The 17,207-nt window shown below is 42.6% G+C and overlaps 2 protein-coding genes across 3 annotated transcripts in view; both read right to left on the bottom strand.

Annotated features, from left to right (window-relative positions):
- RPGR (retinitis pigmentosa GTPase regulator) overlaps positions 1–17,207 on the bottom strand; it is a 147,995-nt gene that overhangs the window by 2,411 nt on the left and 128,377 nt on the right. Inside the window, exon 18 of the mRNA XM_082717894.1 lies at positions 3,117–3,176. Coding sequence (XP_082574020.1) covers positions 3,156–3,176 — 21 coding nt within the window. The 3' untranslated portion in view covers positions 3,117–3,155. The remainder of the gene's footprint in view (positions 1–3,116; positions 3,177–17,207) is intronic.
- Positions 1–17,207, bottom strand: part of SRPX (sushi repeat containing protein X-linked) — a 117,796-nt gene that overhangs the window by 63,688 nt on the left and 36,901 nt on the right. Inside the window, exon 2 of one of the 2 annotated variants that reach the window (XM_082717900.1) lies at positions 3,117–3,176. The exons of the other annotated variant lie outside the window; for it this stretch is intronic. Coding sequence (XP_082574026.1) covers positions 3,117–3,176 — 60 coding nt within the window. The remainder of the gene's footprint in view (positions 1–3,116; positions 3,177–17,207) is intronic. 2 annotated transcript variants of the gene reach the window in all.

The following is a 17,207-nucleotide window of genomic DNA, read 5'->3' as shown; positions in this document are numbered from 1 at the left end:
TCTCCTAGCAGCCCTGAACAAGTCACTCAATCTTTCAGGGAATCAGATTCCTCATCTAGAAGTGACAGGAGTGGATTAAGTTCTTTTCGTTCAAAGTGCCATCATCCGGCTTGAAAGCTGTAGGATTCAAACTCTGCCTTACCCCTTGCCAACCCCTACGCTTGCCTGTCTCCTTCCTCCCTCTTCTGGCTGATAACGGAGTAGACTCTGGTAACCCTTCCAGCCCAGGGCAAATCCTTTGTGCATTCTGTGTCCTGATCACAACTCCACCGATGGAAACCCGGGAAGCGTGTCCAATTTTCAGCCTGTCCTTCACTCGCATGTTGAAAATGCTCACATTCTCCAGCTCCTGGACTTTTTCAGGAGGGACACGATTCTCGAAGAAGCTACCAGGAAGCAGCATACCTTCCCTTGAGCACACATGTTACGGTTGGCTTTTCCACACATGTACCCAGGACAAATATTGAAGGCTGGCATTTCCGGGAGAGGATGACCTGGGTATACATGTATCACGAGTTCATCTAGTTCGAGATATTTTCAATGCAATTGAAAATTGCAGGAATATGTCCCATATTCTGAGTCCTCAAATCCTCCCGGAAGTGTTGACTGTACCTCCAAAGGGTGCGCCATTGTCAACATGTGGGAAAAAAATCTTGTTCTCATTTACTCGCAAAAGGAATTCCTTTTGGATTGCTTTCCAAGAGAAATCTCTAGAAGATATTTTGACAGTTTAACAGCCCTGCAGTAATAATAATTAAAATGGTAGTGAGTGACTTGAATCGGAAGTGCACCAAAGCACCATGAGTTGAAGTGCAGGAGCAAAACATTTACCACAGAGGTTCAGCGAAAGAAAGCTCTTACACTGCTTCCGTTAAGACAGGGTTTATTTTGGAAGAAATCTAAACTGATTATTCGGGAAAGTTTTTTCGGCCCCCTAGGCTGAAGTGGTAAGCACCCCAGTTAACTGGAGCTCCTGGGATAGACAGTGTCTTACAGCAGACAAGTGAGGAGCCACTAGCAAACTCTGGCCATTGAGTTAAAACAGCTGGATTTCAGACCTCAATGCAATATGGCTAGCTGTGTGACTCTGGGCAAGTCACCTACCCTCTCTGATCAGTGGTTCCTTCATCTGCATAAGAAATAATGATATATATTCCACATGCCTTCCCCCTTCCCTCAGTTGGTGTGATCATATGATGGCATTCCATGCAAGAGAATCGAAAAAGCAATGCCTGCCACATTCTGGGGCCACCGGAAACACTGATTCCCTCTCACTTTCTTCTTCTCTTTAACTCAAGAACACTTATTGAGTAAGTGCCCTGTGCCAGACACCATGCAGGGACCCGAGGAGCTAGAGCTAAATTAAACCCTCTGCTTACAATGGTTTGCATCAAAGTATTAAAACTTAAAAAAAGAAAACTGGGGTGCCTAGCTGGCTCAGTCAGAAGACGGTATAATTCCTGATCTCGGGGTTGTGAGTGTGAGCCCCTGGTTGGGTACAGAGGTTACTAAACAACAGCAACAACAACAACAAAAACAAACAATTGAAAAAAACTGACAATAAAAACAATTTCCTAAGACAGTTTTATTCCTAAAACTCTAGGACAGGCACTAGCTATCTGGTCTACCTCCCACACTCACACTGCTGTGAGGTGAGGGCTAACATTAGGAACAATGAGCTGAGGGCACTAGACAACTTCTACTGTACAAGTGAATGTCCATATGTGCATGCATGTGTTTTAGGAAGATTTTTCAACAAGGAACTCACAGAAAAAAAATTTTTAAGCCCTCAGTTAGGGCACCTGGGTGGCTCAGTCGGTTAAGCGTCTGCCTTCGGCTCAGGTCATAACGGGATCCCAGGATGGAGCCCCGCACTGGGCTCCCGGCTCAGTGGGGAGTCTTCTTCTCCCTCTCCCTCTGCCCCTCCTCCCTGCTCGTGCTCTCTCTTGCTAGCTCTCTCTCAAGTAAGTAAATAAAAAATTTTTTTAAAAAATTCCCAGTTAATTAAGAAGCATGCGGAATCACAATATCTCCTTCCTCCAAACATCTAATTAATAAGCTTGTCCTTTACTTGATTGGTTAATTCCTGAGGCAATTAATGTAGAGGTTGTGTGTAAGAATGAGGGTCTGTCTGCATTCACAGAGTATACGAAAATGTGGAATATGGTGGGAAATACACCTGGACATAGGCACCAGTCATTATATTAGATTGTTTACATCAATCCAATGGACTCTAATGCTATTTCCTAATGGAAAACAGCTAATGGACTCTCTATGACCAAAGGCTGACCAGTACTATCCCGACTCTCCCACAGCTTAGACATGTCGCCACAGAACAGGGCAGTGTCCTCTTGCTAGACTGTGGGCAAGTTTCCTGGGCGAGACGCCACAACAGAACTTTATTAACCAATTCTTCCTCAGTTTCAATCTGAATTTACCTTCCCTTTACCAAGGGCTCCTTAAGCTTCAAAGAAACGACTCACCAGTAGAAACACTTGTGGACATACTTACCTGAGCCTGTACAGAAGCTTCTTGATTAGGCTTTTTATACCTGGTGGGGGGGTGGATGGCCGGATGTGTGTAGAGATGGAGTTCTTTATCATGAGTTTAAAGCTTCACTGGACAACACACTTTACTTAATCATTTCAGGAGTCAAGCTGGACTCAGAGCACCGTGAAATGAGCTTATGAAAATCAAGTTTTCTCATTCCCCATTCATCTCAGTACATTAGCAGCATGGGGTCCAGATCTGACCTTGGGTGGTCTACTCTGGACCATTCTAGCTGTAATGTATGAATCAGGCAGAATTCATGGCTTGATTTTCACTTTCATCAGCTAGAGCTTGGCTTTGCAGAGGTGAAGACAGTAAAGAAACTTAGGAGAATAAAATGACCACCGGGTGCTGAAGGACAGCACTTCAGAAAATTCTAAATGCTTTTTCTTTTTTCCTTTTTATTTTTTTTAAATGGGAGCATAAGCTTATTTATTTTTCAATATATTTCGCACTTAAATGTGTTGGTTGTCTGGTCACTTTATTATAGTTTGCTCTGCAAGGCAAAAAGGAAAGTTCTCCTGGCACCAGCAAGTCCCTCATTAGCACACAAGCAAAGCATTCACCTTTATATCTAGCGTGTGAATACCCGACTTCATCATCTTCTAGCGGTGAGTCTCCAGATCCTACAATAAAAAAGAACAGAAACTGCAGCAAGAAAAGCCACCTGATATGGACGACTATTTTGAAGCATTGCTTTGGCACAGTCATGCGAGAGGGGCAATTAGAACGCAGAGCCGAGAGTGAAAGCTTCCATGGCCATTCATGAAGGGACAGGGGACCTCTCAGAGTGAACCTGGCTGGGTGGAGATTGCCAGAGCCAATCAAAATGAGTCTCCAACTGTTTTTGGAATCACCGTGTGCCAACTGAAATTCTGGACTCAGAATAGAAAGTCAGCTTCACTCTGAGAAGACGCCAACGTATATGACTCTCACGCCAGGGGACACGCAGTAAAATGTGTGTGACTCAGACATGGCCTACATTTTCTCCAGCAGTCAGAGAAAACTCAGTCGAACTGAGTGTTTGTGGTATCTGAAAGTCCATCTGTCTTGTGAAATGAATTTAGGTGGAGGATAAGGAGGAAAATCAAATCTCTTATCTTAATGGCAGAAGAACTACAAGGCTACTTTGGTATACTTGTAGGAAATGAAGGCCGAAATCAACAATCTGGATGTTTATTTAGAGCCTCTCACCACAGCATCGCTGAAGTAAAGTTTCTTAATGAATCTTGCTGTCCTTGAAAACCACAGCCTCCAAGAGAAAATCTGTATTTAATTTTAAGATTTAAACTCATTTGGAAGTTGGAACTGAATCATGTTTAGAATATTAAATATTGGATTCCAGTAAGTGGTAGGTTCTTCGTCTTTAAAGTAGTACCAGGGCCCAAACTTCAAAACTGGAGTCTTAAATTTACATATCATATCTTTCCCTGTAGACTTCCTGGTCTGATAACTGACCACGGAGTTGGCACCATCTTGGTCCCATGTTTACCTACAGGGGCCTGCAAGCATAACAGACAAGCGCAAGGAGGGCATTCTCTACTATGAGATTTTTTCAAATCCCCATACAGGAGAAGGAAAGGAGTAATGGTCCTTGCTCCACATGTATTCCGGATGAGAGATAGAGTGGAAATTCAAAGTCGGAACTTGAGGAAGCCTGGACCATGTCCATTTGAAAAAGGCCCCAACTCCCCAACCAGACAAGCCCAGTTCCATGGTCTCCTTTGCTCCAGGGTTCTTCACTAGCTCTCTGGCCATCAAGACAGGTACAAAGTTACACAAACTGTTCCTTTCTCAATATCAAAAAGTGAACATGAAAACCAGTATTACCCTTCAGGAAAGCAATCTAACAAAATAAATCAAAAGCCCATGTTCAAACCCCATTATCCAGTCATTCCACTCTTGGGAATCTATCCCAAGGAAAGAATATTAAATATTGGAAAAAAATTTACACACCAAGACTTTCTTGCGATATCACTTATAATAGCAGAAGATTACACACAGACCAAGTAGTCAATCACATGGTTAAATAAACCATAGTACATTCATTGGATTCATTGGATTGTAATGTCATGTAGCCATTAAAAATAATGTTTATAAAAAGATACAATAGTGTGGAAAAAACTTATGTTATCACATTAAGTGAACAATGTGTCACAGCAAAATTATACGAATGGTGTGATTTATAACAATGTAAAACAATCAAATTCAAAATAATGTATCAAAGAGCCTATGATAATTGGATGTTTTTCTTCCTTCTCATTTAAATTTTCTACTATAAACATGTATTACTTTCACAATGGAAAATAAACTTTATTATGCATGTAACTCAAAGAAATTTAGTTTCTAAAATACATTCTGAATATATTAAAAGTGTTTCAGAATCTGCTGTCCCACCCCTCCCACCCTGTCTCCATTTCTCTCCACATTCAGAGCTGGACTGGAATTCTCTAAGAACTGTTGCATTCTTCATCTCCGTATGGCCTATCTCCCAGTAAGGGTCAAGGGATCTAGCTCATTAAGAGCACTTCCCTTTTCCCCCCTGTCATCCTGGCCTCCAGACAATCTATCTAGGCAGTAAGAGACTCTGGACTTATTCCTGATTCAAAGCAAAGAGGACAACTGTCACAGGTTGGATTCTTTGGAAAGTAGCTTTGGGGATGGAGTTTGGGGCACAGGAAATTTATTAGGGATCATCAACACCTGTGAAAGGGATATGAAGGAAGCAAGTTTGGAGAGAAGAGGTCAAGTTTTGATGGCAGCCCAATGACAGCCTTTCAAGCTGGGCGGAAATGGTAGGGCCTGTGTTGGAAGGATGTGAACATGGGTCAAGCATTTCCAACAACGGAGGCTGTCTCTGAAGGGGCTGAAAGCTGATGACTGGCCAAGACCAGCACTGCCTCCAGCTGAGACCACTGGTCCTTCCTTGAAGGAACGTCTGATCCAGGCATCTCTGGGACCACCATGACACTCACTCATGGATAAACAGCTCGAGATGTGTAATTGCAAGGGGGCGGGGGTACCTTCCATAGAGAAGGGAAGGGACCTATTGGAGAGGCGGGTGTACAGCCCCATCCTGCTGGTCCATCAGCATTCTAAGACACCTTCTTCATATATTATTTACTATAGGGAAAATTTAATAGGGGAATGAGCAAACAAATTATCCTCTATCAACAAGCTATTATATATTCACTAATCAAGTTTGGAATAGGGAAATGTACATGAAATACAACTAAGCAGAAAAGCAAATATTGTAAACTACATACAGAATGAAGTATAAAGCTACACACACGTGCACGCGCACACACACATAATATAACACTGACACACATATGTCAAACTGGAATACAATAAGGCAGGATTGTTATCAGCAGGGGGAATGGTCCATAAATATGCTAGGATTAAATGGATATGCACATACAAAAAAAAAATAAGTCCTATTTCGCACCATACCAAAAAAATAATTTCCAGAGAGTTTATAGGCCCACGTTTGAAAGCCAAACATTTGGGGGGAAATTCAGACCATCTGCATGGTCACGAGTTAGGGAAAGACTATTAAATCAAACATACAAACCGTCACTTATAAAGGAAAATACTGCTACACTTCACACTAAAATGTAAAACTTTGGTGCAATAAGAAACACATAAGCAACGTTTAAAGACACGTGCCAGGCTGGGAGAAAATATTTGCCATGCAGATGACAGAAATACTAACCAGGATAAATAAAGGAAAGAGTCCCCTGGGCGGGGGGGAAGGATACATACGCACAAAGCTCCTGGATTTGGAGCCACAACATGTTAATATCAAAGAATCCTCAACCTCGCTGGTCATCAGGGCGCAATAGAACAAGATTCCAATTCACACTCATCAGATCGGCACAAACCTCACCGGCAAGGATTTTGTGACAGTGGAATTCTCAAGATCAGCCAGTGGAGTAGAGCTGGTACAGTGAGGTTGAAGATATCCTGGGTACTGCACGTGAAACTACCCTTCAAATCAGCCCTCCCACTTTTATTTTATTTTATTTTAAAAAATATTTTATTTATTTATTTGACACAGAGAGAGAGAGAGAGAGAACACAAGTAGGCAGAATGGCAGGCAAGGGAAGAGGGAGAAGCAGGCTCTCCACTGAGCAGAGAGCCCGATGCAGGCTCGATCCCAGGACACTGGGACAATGACCTGAGCCAAAGGAAGAGCCACCCAGGCGTCCCAGCCCTCCCACTGTTAGACGATGGCCTCAGGAACTCCCACATAATGCAAAGACAGTCATGCGCTAGAATGCTCAGGGCAGCACTGCCTCTAGTAACAACAACTATATAAACCCATTTCTAGAAGGAAACGGGGAGGTGAGGGGGTGGGTGTTCAAATGATAGACAGCTGTCACCGCTCAAATGGCTGAATTCCATCTACATGAAACAAGGTGGAATCACATACACAATCATGGACAGAGAATAAAAGCAAGTTGCATAATAAATAGTGTGACGTCAATTATGTCACATCTTAAAATGCAAAAATCACTAATATATGTTTCCCATAGATATGCAGGAAACTGACAATGGGTTGGAAAAATATACACCAACTTCAGATTAGTGGTTTCCTCTGGGCAGAGAGGATGCTATACATGCTATACATGGGGGCCACTGACATCTTATATCTTAGCAAAAAAAAAAAAAACAAACCTGAAGAAAATATGAATATCAGTTGAGTCTACAGGGTGAATCATTTACTTATACTTGAATTACTTCCTTATTTAAAAAAAGCAAGAGAGGAAAGGAGGGAGAAAAGGAAAGAAATGGGGAAGATGGCTGGAACAACATACCAGAAGCCTCCATGCTCGAGCAGAACTCATGGGTGAAAATTTCCCCCTTTATTCTCTGCTTTTCAGGTTTTCTCCATTGAGCCTATCATTACTTTGAAATTTCTAAAAACGTACTGAACAATTGTGAAAGACTGCACCTGGCGGACTGTGGTATTTAATATTTCTGGTTCATTCCCCACCGCCAAGTCTTCACATCCCAAAGCCTTGATGCGCGTCTAAAAGGACTGCCACACAAGCAAGTGTAGGACCAGTTGCCAGAAGCTGAACTTCTACACTCTGGGTAGATCCCCTTCACCTGCGCCCGCGTAACTCCCACTGTGAGCTCCAACCCTGCTCCTTGCCTCCAGGGCCGTTAGGAGTACGCTCCGTGTGTGGTCACACCACGAGCTCAAGTCAAAAGCACGAGCTCCACTCAAGTGTCATGGGGAAAGTGGGAGATGTTTGGCCAAGAGAGGAAACCTCTAGGTTACACTGTGACGAGGGTCTTTATAATGAGCCAGAAGGGGAGACAAGCATTCTCACTGTTGCTTTTACTAAACTTAGAGACTGCGAGGCAGACAATGCAGATCACCTCAATTCAGAATCTTGGCAGAGGTTACCCTGATGAGCAAATTGATTAGCCGCAGCTCACAGACACGGGTCCACCCACCTCCGCTTAGATCCCAACCCACTAGCATGGCTTTCCCTAGCACTGACAGCCCAACAGCAAATGGCCTTCTCGTGGTCCAACGGCAGGCATGCCAAGGAAGGTGGGACCCCCAAAGCAAGACCAATCTGGGTGTACCAAAAGCTGTGGATTGGCGGCCTGGCAGCCATTCTCTTTTCTCTTGCTAAAAGACCAGCAATGTCCTATTCGGCAGCAATGTGCCCTTCCCTAGGAGATGAGTGACCATGACTTTAAACCACAAATCGCCAATGACCGTTGCCAGGGTAGGCATGAAGCTCAGGATTGGCCAGTGACAAGAAAGAAGTCCAATTTGGGGGGAATATGGGAAAGATTTTCTCTCTGATGAAAAGAGAAAACTGCCCAGGGAGAAAACTCTTCTTCCCTCTTTCCTCGATTCCTGCTTTGAAGCTACTGTGTAAAGGTAAATGCCAGAAGCTATGGCAGCCCTTTTGCAACCATGAGATAAGACGTTGGGACTTCTAAAGATTTTCAGCTGTGGACCACACCGTGGAAGGATAACAAGAACTTGGGGTCTGTGATATACCTTATTGGGCTACTAAATCAGGCTCAGACATCTTACCTCCAGACTTCTTGTTAGGTCAACAAGAAATGTCCTTTTGATTTAGGCTTTTGTAAAGAATGTTGCTTATTACTTGTAACTGATTGTATCCAAACCGATACACAAATGAATGGGAAATTAACTGCCTATTACTGACAGGGGATAAAAGAGGGAAAAAGAAAATAAATGAATACTAGCCATCCCTCTCTGAAAGTGTCCAGTTTATATTCAGCCTAAACTCACGCACTGACTTCTATAAAAAATAATAACCAGTCTACAAAATGGACATAGGGAAGGATGCCATCAGACTAAAGACTAACTTACGTGTAGCAGATTTTACTTACTAAAGTTTAATAAGTACTAAAAGAGATTCATACATATCGGGGATGTTCCACAGGTTTGCAGTGAAAAGAAAGGAAGGAAGAAAAAGAGAGGGTGGTGGGGAGGACAGAGGAAGGGTCCTTAACATGTTCTTCTTGATTTATGAAAAGTCTATCCCTCTAGAATTCTGGTTAACTAAGGTCTCATTATGACAACCATTAATCAGTCCTCATATGGTTCGGATTACCACTCTTTGGAAAGAATGCTTCAGTGCTTCTTCCACACAAACACAAATTCAACATTGGCTCAGAAATCAGAAACTCGGTGCCATGAAGGCTTCTGTCCCTCAGCCCTACCTGGAGCCAGTTCCATTTATAATTCTGCTCTCCTTGCAGAAACTTCATCTACGTCAACAGATTTCCAAAGAAACAGCCACTCCTCTCCTCCAAAGTTCAAATATGGGTCTTTCTGGTCAACTGAAACCCACCTTATCATTCTGAACGTCCACGTATCATTGGGGCACCAAATCGCTCTTAAGAAATATCTATTATATGTATTAGAATTACATCAGGAACTTCAGTTTTAGAAGGCTAGGAGAATACTTCTTCCGTCACCCAAACGTGTTCTCAAGGTGGGTGGGGGGAAGCATTGGAGACTAATGAAAATACAGCCAATTTCCTAAAACTCTATATTTCTTTATTGATTGTGACACATGATCCAAATGGACAGATCTGCCGGTTCTATGTTATATTTTTAACTCAAAGGGCTGGGCTTATTTTTTAGTTATTTTGAAGAGAGCTCTGCATTCTTAGTTTTTGGTAGGAAATTTCTATTTTTCCCTTCATCCTCATTATTCTAAATATACTCTTATTATTATCAAAAGTCATTGTGTTAAATAGCAAACTGCATCATCAATTTTATCCCAAAAGCCAATAGAAAAATAAAATTCCCTTTACAGTAGAGATTCTTAATCTGAGTCCCCAGCATCCTAGAGGATCAGCGGAAAGGCTCTGTGCGCAAAGTGCATGAACCCCTGTAATCGGGTATGCCTTTTGCTACATAAATACACTTTCCAGGGGAAAAAGCTGCTAACCTTCAGTAGATTTTTTTAAAGTTTATTTTCTTTTATAAGATTTTATTTTATTTATTTGACAGGCAGAGATCCCAAGTAGGCAGAGAGGCTGGCAGAGAGAGAGGGGGAAGCAGGCTCCCCGCTGAGCAGAGAACCCAACTCGGGGCTCGATCCCAGGACTCTGGGATCATGACCCGAGCTGAAGGCAGAGGCTTTAACCCACTGAGCCACCCAGGTGCCCCCCCTTCAGTAGATTTTTTTTTAAAGCCCTTCATTAGATTTTTAATAAGGGTCTGTGATCCAGAAAGTATTAAGAACCACAGTTTTATATCATTCTTTTTTTAAAATTTTTTAAATTATTATGTTCAATTAGCCAACATTCTTTATTTTAAAGGATGTTTGAATGTTTACTGAGGACACATGCAGTATCTCCTTGATATCTGACTCATTTCGGTACAGAAGAGGAGAGAAAAATATATTTAAAGCAGAGATAAATGTTTGCCTTTACTAGATCTTATTGTTTTTTCCCTAGATTTTGATGTCGATAGAAGGTTTCTGCAATGATGGAAATGTTTTCTATTTGTGCTGGCCAACAGGGTAGCCCCTAGCCATATGTGGTCAATTAAGCGCTTGAAATATATGGCTAGTACAACAGGAAAACAGAGTGGGTTTATGTCATTTCATTTAAATTTGAATAGCCACATGTGGCTAGTAGCTACCATACTAGACAGCATAGTAGTCTAGACTTAATTCAAGAAGAAAACTATGAAGATAAATTATGTCTCTAAATAGCACAGTGGTGAGAACCACATCTAATATGTCTTGTATATCTAACATAGGATTCAGGATTGGTAGTCAACAAATGTTGGAAGGAAAGAGAAAAATTCCCTTAAGTTTCTTATGACACATAAATCATGTGTCCTTATGCTCCTGTGTCTGCAATGGTTTATCCTGCTTGGTGCAGCTTCAGTACATGAAGATGAAATGTGACAATCCTGGCGAGATCTGGATGTTTAGAAAAACGTATTTTAAGATTGTATTTATTTTGGGGTGCCTGGGTGGCTCAGTGAGTTAAAGCCTCTGTCTTCGGCTCAGGTCATGATCTTAGGGTCCAGGGATCGAGCCCCGCATTGGGCTCTCTGCTTAGTGGGGAACCTTACTTCCCCCTCTCTCTCCGCCTGCCTCCCTGCCTACTTGTGATTTCTGTCTGTAAGATAAATAAACAAAATCTTAAAAAAAAAGTCTCCATGATTGGGCACCTGGGTGCCTCACTGGGTTAAAGCCTCTGCCTTCAGCTCAGGTCATGATCACAGGGTCCTGGGGATCAAGTCCCGCGTCGGGCTCTCTGCTCAGCAGGGAGCCTGCTTCCCTTCCTCTCTCTCTGCCTGCTCTACTTGTGATCTCTGTCTCTGTCAACAAATAAATAAATAAAATCTTTTTTAAAAATTTATTTATTTTATTTTATTTTTCAGGCGGGGGAGGGGCAGAGGGAGAGGGAAAGAGAATCTGAATCTCCACACTGGGCATAGAACCCAATGCAGGGCTCAATCTCATGACCCTGGATCAAGACCTGAGCCAAAACCAAGAGCTGGATGTTTAACTGACTGTGCCACCCAGGCACCCCAGAAAAATGTATTGTGACTATTGGAAGCCATAGGGTATTTGTGGGAACCAGATAATTTAGTGCTAGCAAATGATTTGCCAAAGGGTTTACACTGCAGTCATAATAAAGTATAAAGGACATTTGGATGGCTTATGAACAAAGATCAAATCCGGGGCACTGCCAGGAAAACACAGTCTAAAGATGAAGCCAAAGATATGACTGTCAAATTCTTGGTTAAATCAAGATGGCGACTCAGAATCCCTTCAGTGATACAATAGGCCCCTGAAAGAGATTAAGGATGTGTCTCATAGATCCTCTCAATCAAACAGAAAAGAATCTATATCTCTAAAATGTATGGGTATGGCTTTTGTCTAGTTGAAGGAACTCCAAGAAGATTCACAGGAGACCCACAGCGTTCTTAATAAGTTACACATGCAGAAATACCCCTGGCATGACTGTAAAAACATTACAGTCAAGAAGCAGGCTCACAAGACTGCTTAGCTGTCAACAGGTGTGACCTTTCATGAGAAAAGAGAGCATGCTCAGAGGGTGGAATCAAAAGCCAAGAGGGTAGGAAAAATCGTAAAGAATCTTCTTTATGCCTGGGTGGCTCAATCGGTTGAGCGTCTGCCTGTGGCTCAGGTCATGATCCCAGGCTCCTGGGATCAAGCCCAAGTGGGGCTCCCTGCTCAGCGGGGAGCCTGCTTCTCCCTCTGCTTGCTGCTCCCCCTGCTTGTGTGCTCTCTCTTGCTCTTGCTCGCTCTCTCTCAAATAAATAAATAAAATCCTAAAAAAAAAAAAAAGAAAGAAAGAAAAGAATTCTTTCTAGACTGTGAGGCATGACCAAGTAACTACCAAAATTTGGGCAGATTTCAGAATTTCTATAGAATAGTGACTACTGTGTGCCCCCAATTTAACCTCATTTTTTAAAATGATGGGGGCAGGAGGGCAATCCTGCAGAATACAAGTTTTTGAGTATCTTCTGGCTAGACTTGACCTGAGACCGGTCTCACTTGGCTCTCGTTTGCTCCTCTCCATCACTTATAGGTTTTCCCTGAGAACAGTCTGTCAACAAGCCACAGGCTCAGCTTCCCGGGAACCAAGTTAAGACAGCCATTGAATCTCCCTAAAACTCAAACACCCCAATTGGCCATGCCTCATAGGGTTGCTGGAAAGGCTAAATGTCATATGTATATGTTTTCAAAATACCATACTAAATTAAAATAGTTTCTACCATCCTTGGTTTGTTTTAGAGGCTTCTTATTTGATGGTTCATAATCACATCTTCTATTTAATTAGGCTTCTAGTGCCCTGAGACACTGTGCATGTCAATGAGCTTCTGGTAAAACTATTAAAATGTGACAAACTTTTATCTGGCCTGATAAGTTTTTCAAGAATTTTTTTTTATTTATATATATATTTTTTTGGTATTTCAGAGTACTATTTATTTTTACATGATTTTTACAAGTACCTTTTTTTTTTTAATGCATTAAGCATTGTCAGGAGCGTTAGTGCTACCAAAGTTTTCTCTGTGTGTTTTCAAATTCCTCCATCTAAACCATCTTGTATGGGTGTGTGTGTGTGTGTGTGTGTGTGTGTAAATACCAGGAAAGGTCATGTACTCAACCCTCTGTAGTAAAATAAACTATTGTCAAATTTAGTCAATGGATTCAGATGATCAGATGATAAAATTTATTTAGGAAAAGGTGACTTTCAGGTTCAATATGTTACCATAGCATATCCTTTGAGGCTGGAAAATCTCTGTGTTCCCCTATATGCCTTCATAATCTCAAGATCTTTACAAAGTGGGAACCTACAGAAAGTTATTTTATTGCTGTGAAGTATTATTCCCAAGTCTCTCATTTTGTGGCTCTTGGTAGCACATGTATGAGTGTTCAAACATTTTGGGGGACCCCGAAGGAGGTGAGACAGAAGGGAAAGTGGTAACCCTTTTCTCCTCCATGGGTAACTTTACAAATGTTTCTTAACACTGAGGAGGGGCAGGAGTGAGTCCCACGTGCCTGACCGGCAGGCAAGATCTGCTCTGTTAGGTCTTGGCAAAGTTCTGAGACAGACGAGCAATGTCCAGACGCTGTGTATAAATGTGTGTGTTTAAAGGAGCACAGCAGAGACAACACTTTAGCTCTACAAGACCATCGGCTTCAACTTCAAGATGCAGGCCCAGAAAAAGTACACAAAGGGCCAGAAACTATAAATGAGCCACTTGTCCTTGGAAGCCTTACTGCTCTAAATCAATGGCAGGCTAACAGATGAAAGCCCAAAGCTAAGAAAAAGGGTGCGGGTAGGGGTGGGAGGGAGCAAGTACACCAGGAGGAGACGTGCTCCAAGTGGAACACATGGATTCCAGAAAGATCGATCTAAACCTTTTGCGAATCATGAGGAATAGATGGAAGGAAATGTTTGTTACCAGTGTCTTTCTTGGGGGAGCACATTTATCAAAATGTTCAGAAGTGACAAGTTTATAGTACATCTCAGACATTCACTTCACCATATGCCCCCTCTTTTTCTTTCTCCATCATCATCCCAAGCCCCTCACATGTACCAACAATCAACTAGAGTTGCGTGTTGCAAACTTTCAACCCAATTTAATGGGTCATATGGTACTTTTGTAGGGAAATAGAATTGAAAATGTCAAGATTTTCAAGTGTCCATGGATAGATAATGGTTAAAAGAAGGTGTGGTGTGGCTGTGGGTGTGTTTATATATATATATAGATAGATAGAGAGAGAGAGAGAGAGGAAGAGAAGATATGGTATATATGTATGTATATGGCATATAAAGAAAATGTGGGGGCACCTGGGTGGCTCAGTGGGTTAAAGCCTCTGCCTTCCGCTCAGGTCATGATCCCAGGGTCCTGGGATCAAGCCCCGCGTCAGGCTCTCTGCTCAGCAGGGAGCCTGCTTCCTCCTCTCTCTCTGCTTGCCTCTCTGCCTACATGTGATCTCTGTCAAATAAATAAATAAAATCTTAAAAAAAAGAAAATGTGGTACATATATATGTACACATTATATATTATATTATATATGTAATTCTATATTACAGACTAATATCGCACCTTGCCATAAAGGATGAGGTCTTGCCGTTTGCAACAACATGCATAGACCTAGACAACATTATGTTAAATGGAGTAAGTCAGATAGAGACAAATACCACAGATCTCATTTATATGCACAATCAAAAAATTAAAACAAACAAAAAGCAGAAATAGACCCATAAATGCAGAGACTAAACTGATTGTTGCCAGAAGGGGGGATGAGCAAAATGCGTGAAGGGGAGTGGGAGGTACAGGCTTGCAGGCTTCTAGTTAAATCAATATGTCATACGGATGACAGGCCAGCATAGAGAGCATAGGGAATACAGTCAATGGTGTTGTAATTAACATTGGTGACAGGTGGCAGTTACCTCTGTGCTGAGCACAGATTCACGTATAGACGCGTATGGACTCGTCTAATGACTACATCCTGGCCTTGAGACTAATGTAATGTTGCGTGTTAACAATACTTCAATTTTAAAAAAGAAAATATCACACCTTGTTACATATATTAAAGATGAATACTACTTTGTGCAACTTTGTTTCAGTTACATGGGTGTGTATGTGGTAGGGTGTCCCTGGTTTGCAAGAGATAGTCCCATTTCGCGTCTGTTGTCCCAGCATTATCAACAGCACTGCTTTTCACACTCAGAAGTGGACAATTAATAACACATTCACCCTAATGATAGGCCACTGTAGAATATATGTCTTCCTATGCATAGAACATATGCCTTTTGGAAAAACAGTGATTCTGAATATTTTGAAAACGCATAAAGAATGGCCTTGTCCTGTTCATTCTGTGTGTCTTCCCTCCAAATGAAGGCAGCCATCTAAGAAAGGCTTCTAACAGTGACAGAAGCCGCTGCTTTCCCCCTGATTTGTTCGGGACACAAATGTCCCATGCCATGAGAAGTCAAGCAGGTCCTGAGTTTCTTCAACCTCCCGTCGCCATCCTGGCTGGCCGCATGCAATTGGAAGAGCCCTGGGATCAAGTTCTAGCTCCTCTACTACCTGTATGTTCTCGACTGGGGAAGCCACTTTCCTTCCCTGAGCCTCAGTTTGCTCATCTGTAAAAGGGAGCGACTGTACAGTACACTACGTGCTTTCGAATTAGGTTCACCTTCAACCTGGACTTGGGCTCGCTGTAGTCCAGCAAATCAGCTTGCCCTTCTCCTTCCCCTCCAACTAGTCATAACCAATCAGTCTGGCACAGCAGTAAACTTCACCAGCCTCTCTCTCTCACTGGCATTGCCTCTTCAGATCCTCGGCGCCACCCCAAGAAGGAGTGACGACCCAGGGACTAGGACGTAAAGCTGGCAGGGCAGCAGCTCTTTGCCACCTTGCTCTTGACTGTAGTCTGCGCTCCGGGAATGAAGTGAGTGTCGATTTTAAGAGGAAAAAGGACTGAACTCTTCTGACCTTAAGTCTTGTGCAATTTCACAACCACTGGTCTCTGGTGTTCATGCCTCCTTCACACAGCCAGCCTGAAAAGCCCTTCCTCTCCTTAGTCCCTTGCCTGTTTTCAAAGCTATTTCAAAGCCTGGTTCCTCTAGTTTGTCTTTTCTAATCTTTACTATTTTTTAAAAATATTTTATTTATTTATTTGACACGGGGGGCGGGTCACAAATAGGCAGAGAAGCAGGCTAAGAGAGGGAGGGAAGCAGGCTCCCTGCTGAGCAGAGAGCCCGATGCAGGGCTCAATCCCAGGAACCTGAGATCATGATCTGAGCTGAAGGCAGAGGCTTTAACCCACTGAGCTACTACTATTTTTTTAAGATTTTATTTATTTGAGAAAGAGAGAAAACGTGAGAAAGAGAGAGTGTGAGCAGCAGCGGGGAGGGGTGGGGGGAGGGGAGCGGTACAGAGGGAGAAGCAGGTTCCCCGCTGAGCAGGGAGTCTGATGTGGGACTCGATCCCAGGACCCCAGGATCGTGCCCTAAGCCAAAGGCAGATGGTTAACCAACTGAGCCACCCAGGCGCCCCTCTAATCTTTACTTTAAATCCTCTTCACACTGATATGTTCTGTTTACATTTTTCAGTTAGGGCTGATCTTATATTGCTTTGGATTTTCTGAAGTCATTTCAGATGTGTGTCCCCACACCACCCATGTGGTTCGTCTGTCTTCCCAGCTAAATATCAGACTCCTCAAGGAATATGGTGGGGTTTCATTTCCTCTTTCTGCCCCAGTGAAATTAACAAAGTACCCCTCCACCAAGAGGCCCTAGAAAGGGTTCTTCCCCTCAAGCCTTTATAGACTACTGATCTGTTCGAGCTGTCCCACCAGTGTCAAATGAGACACCCACCTCCCCTTAGTGAAGGCTGTACTTACAGAAACAGATACTGTATTTAAGATTCAAGAAAGCTGCCCAAATACAGTGGCAACTGGTACATCATTCTTGGCACTAAACCAGTGGTATAGTTTACAAAATTCTGGCACATCATGGCAAAACTGAGAATAGCAGGCTTCAGGGAAGATACTACAAAAATAAAATAAAAGTGTAGCAATGTGTACTGAGCATGCTAGATGGGGCGCCTGGTGGGGGGCACAGTCATTTGGGCATCC

Source organism: Mustela nivalis (genome assembly GCF_964662115.1).
Source record: "Mustela nivalis genome assembly, chromosome: X".
Lineage (NCBI taxonomy): Eukaryota > Metazoa > Chordata > Mammalia > Carnivora > Mustelidae > Mustela > Mustela nivalis.
This window is presented reverse-complemented; position numbering and strand designations above follow the sequence as displayed.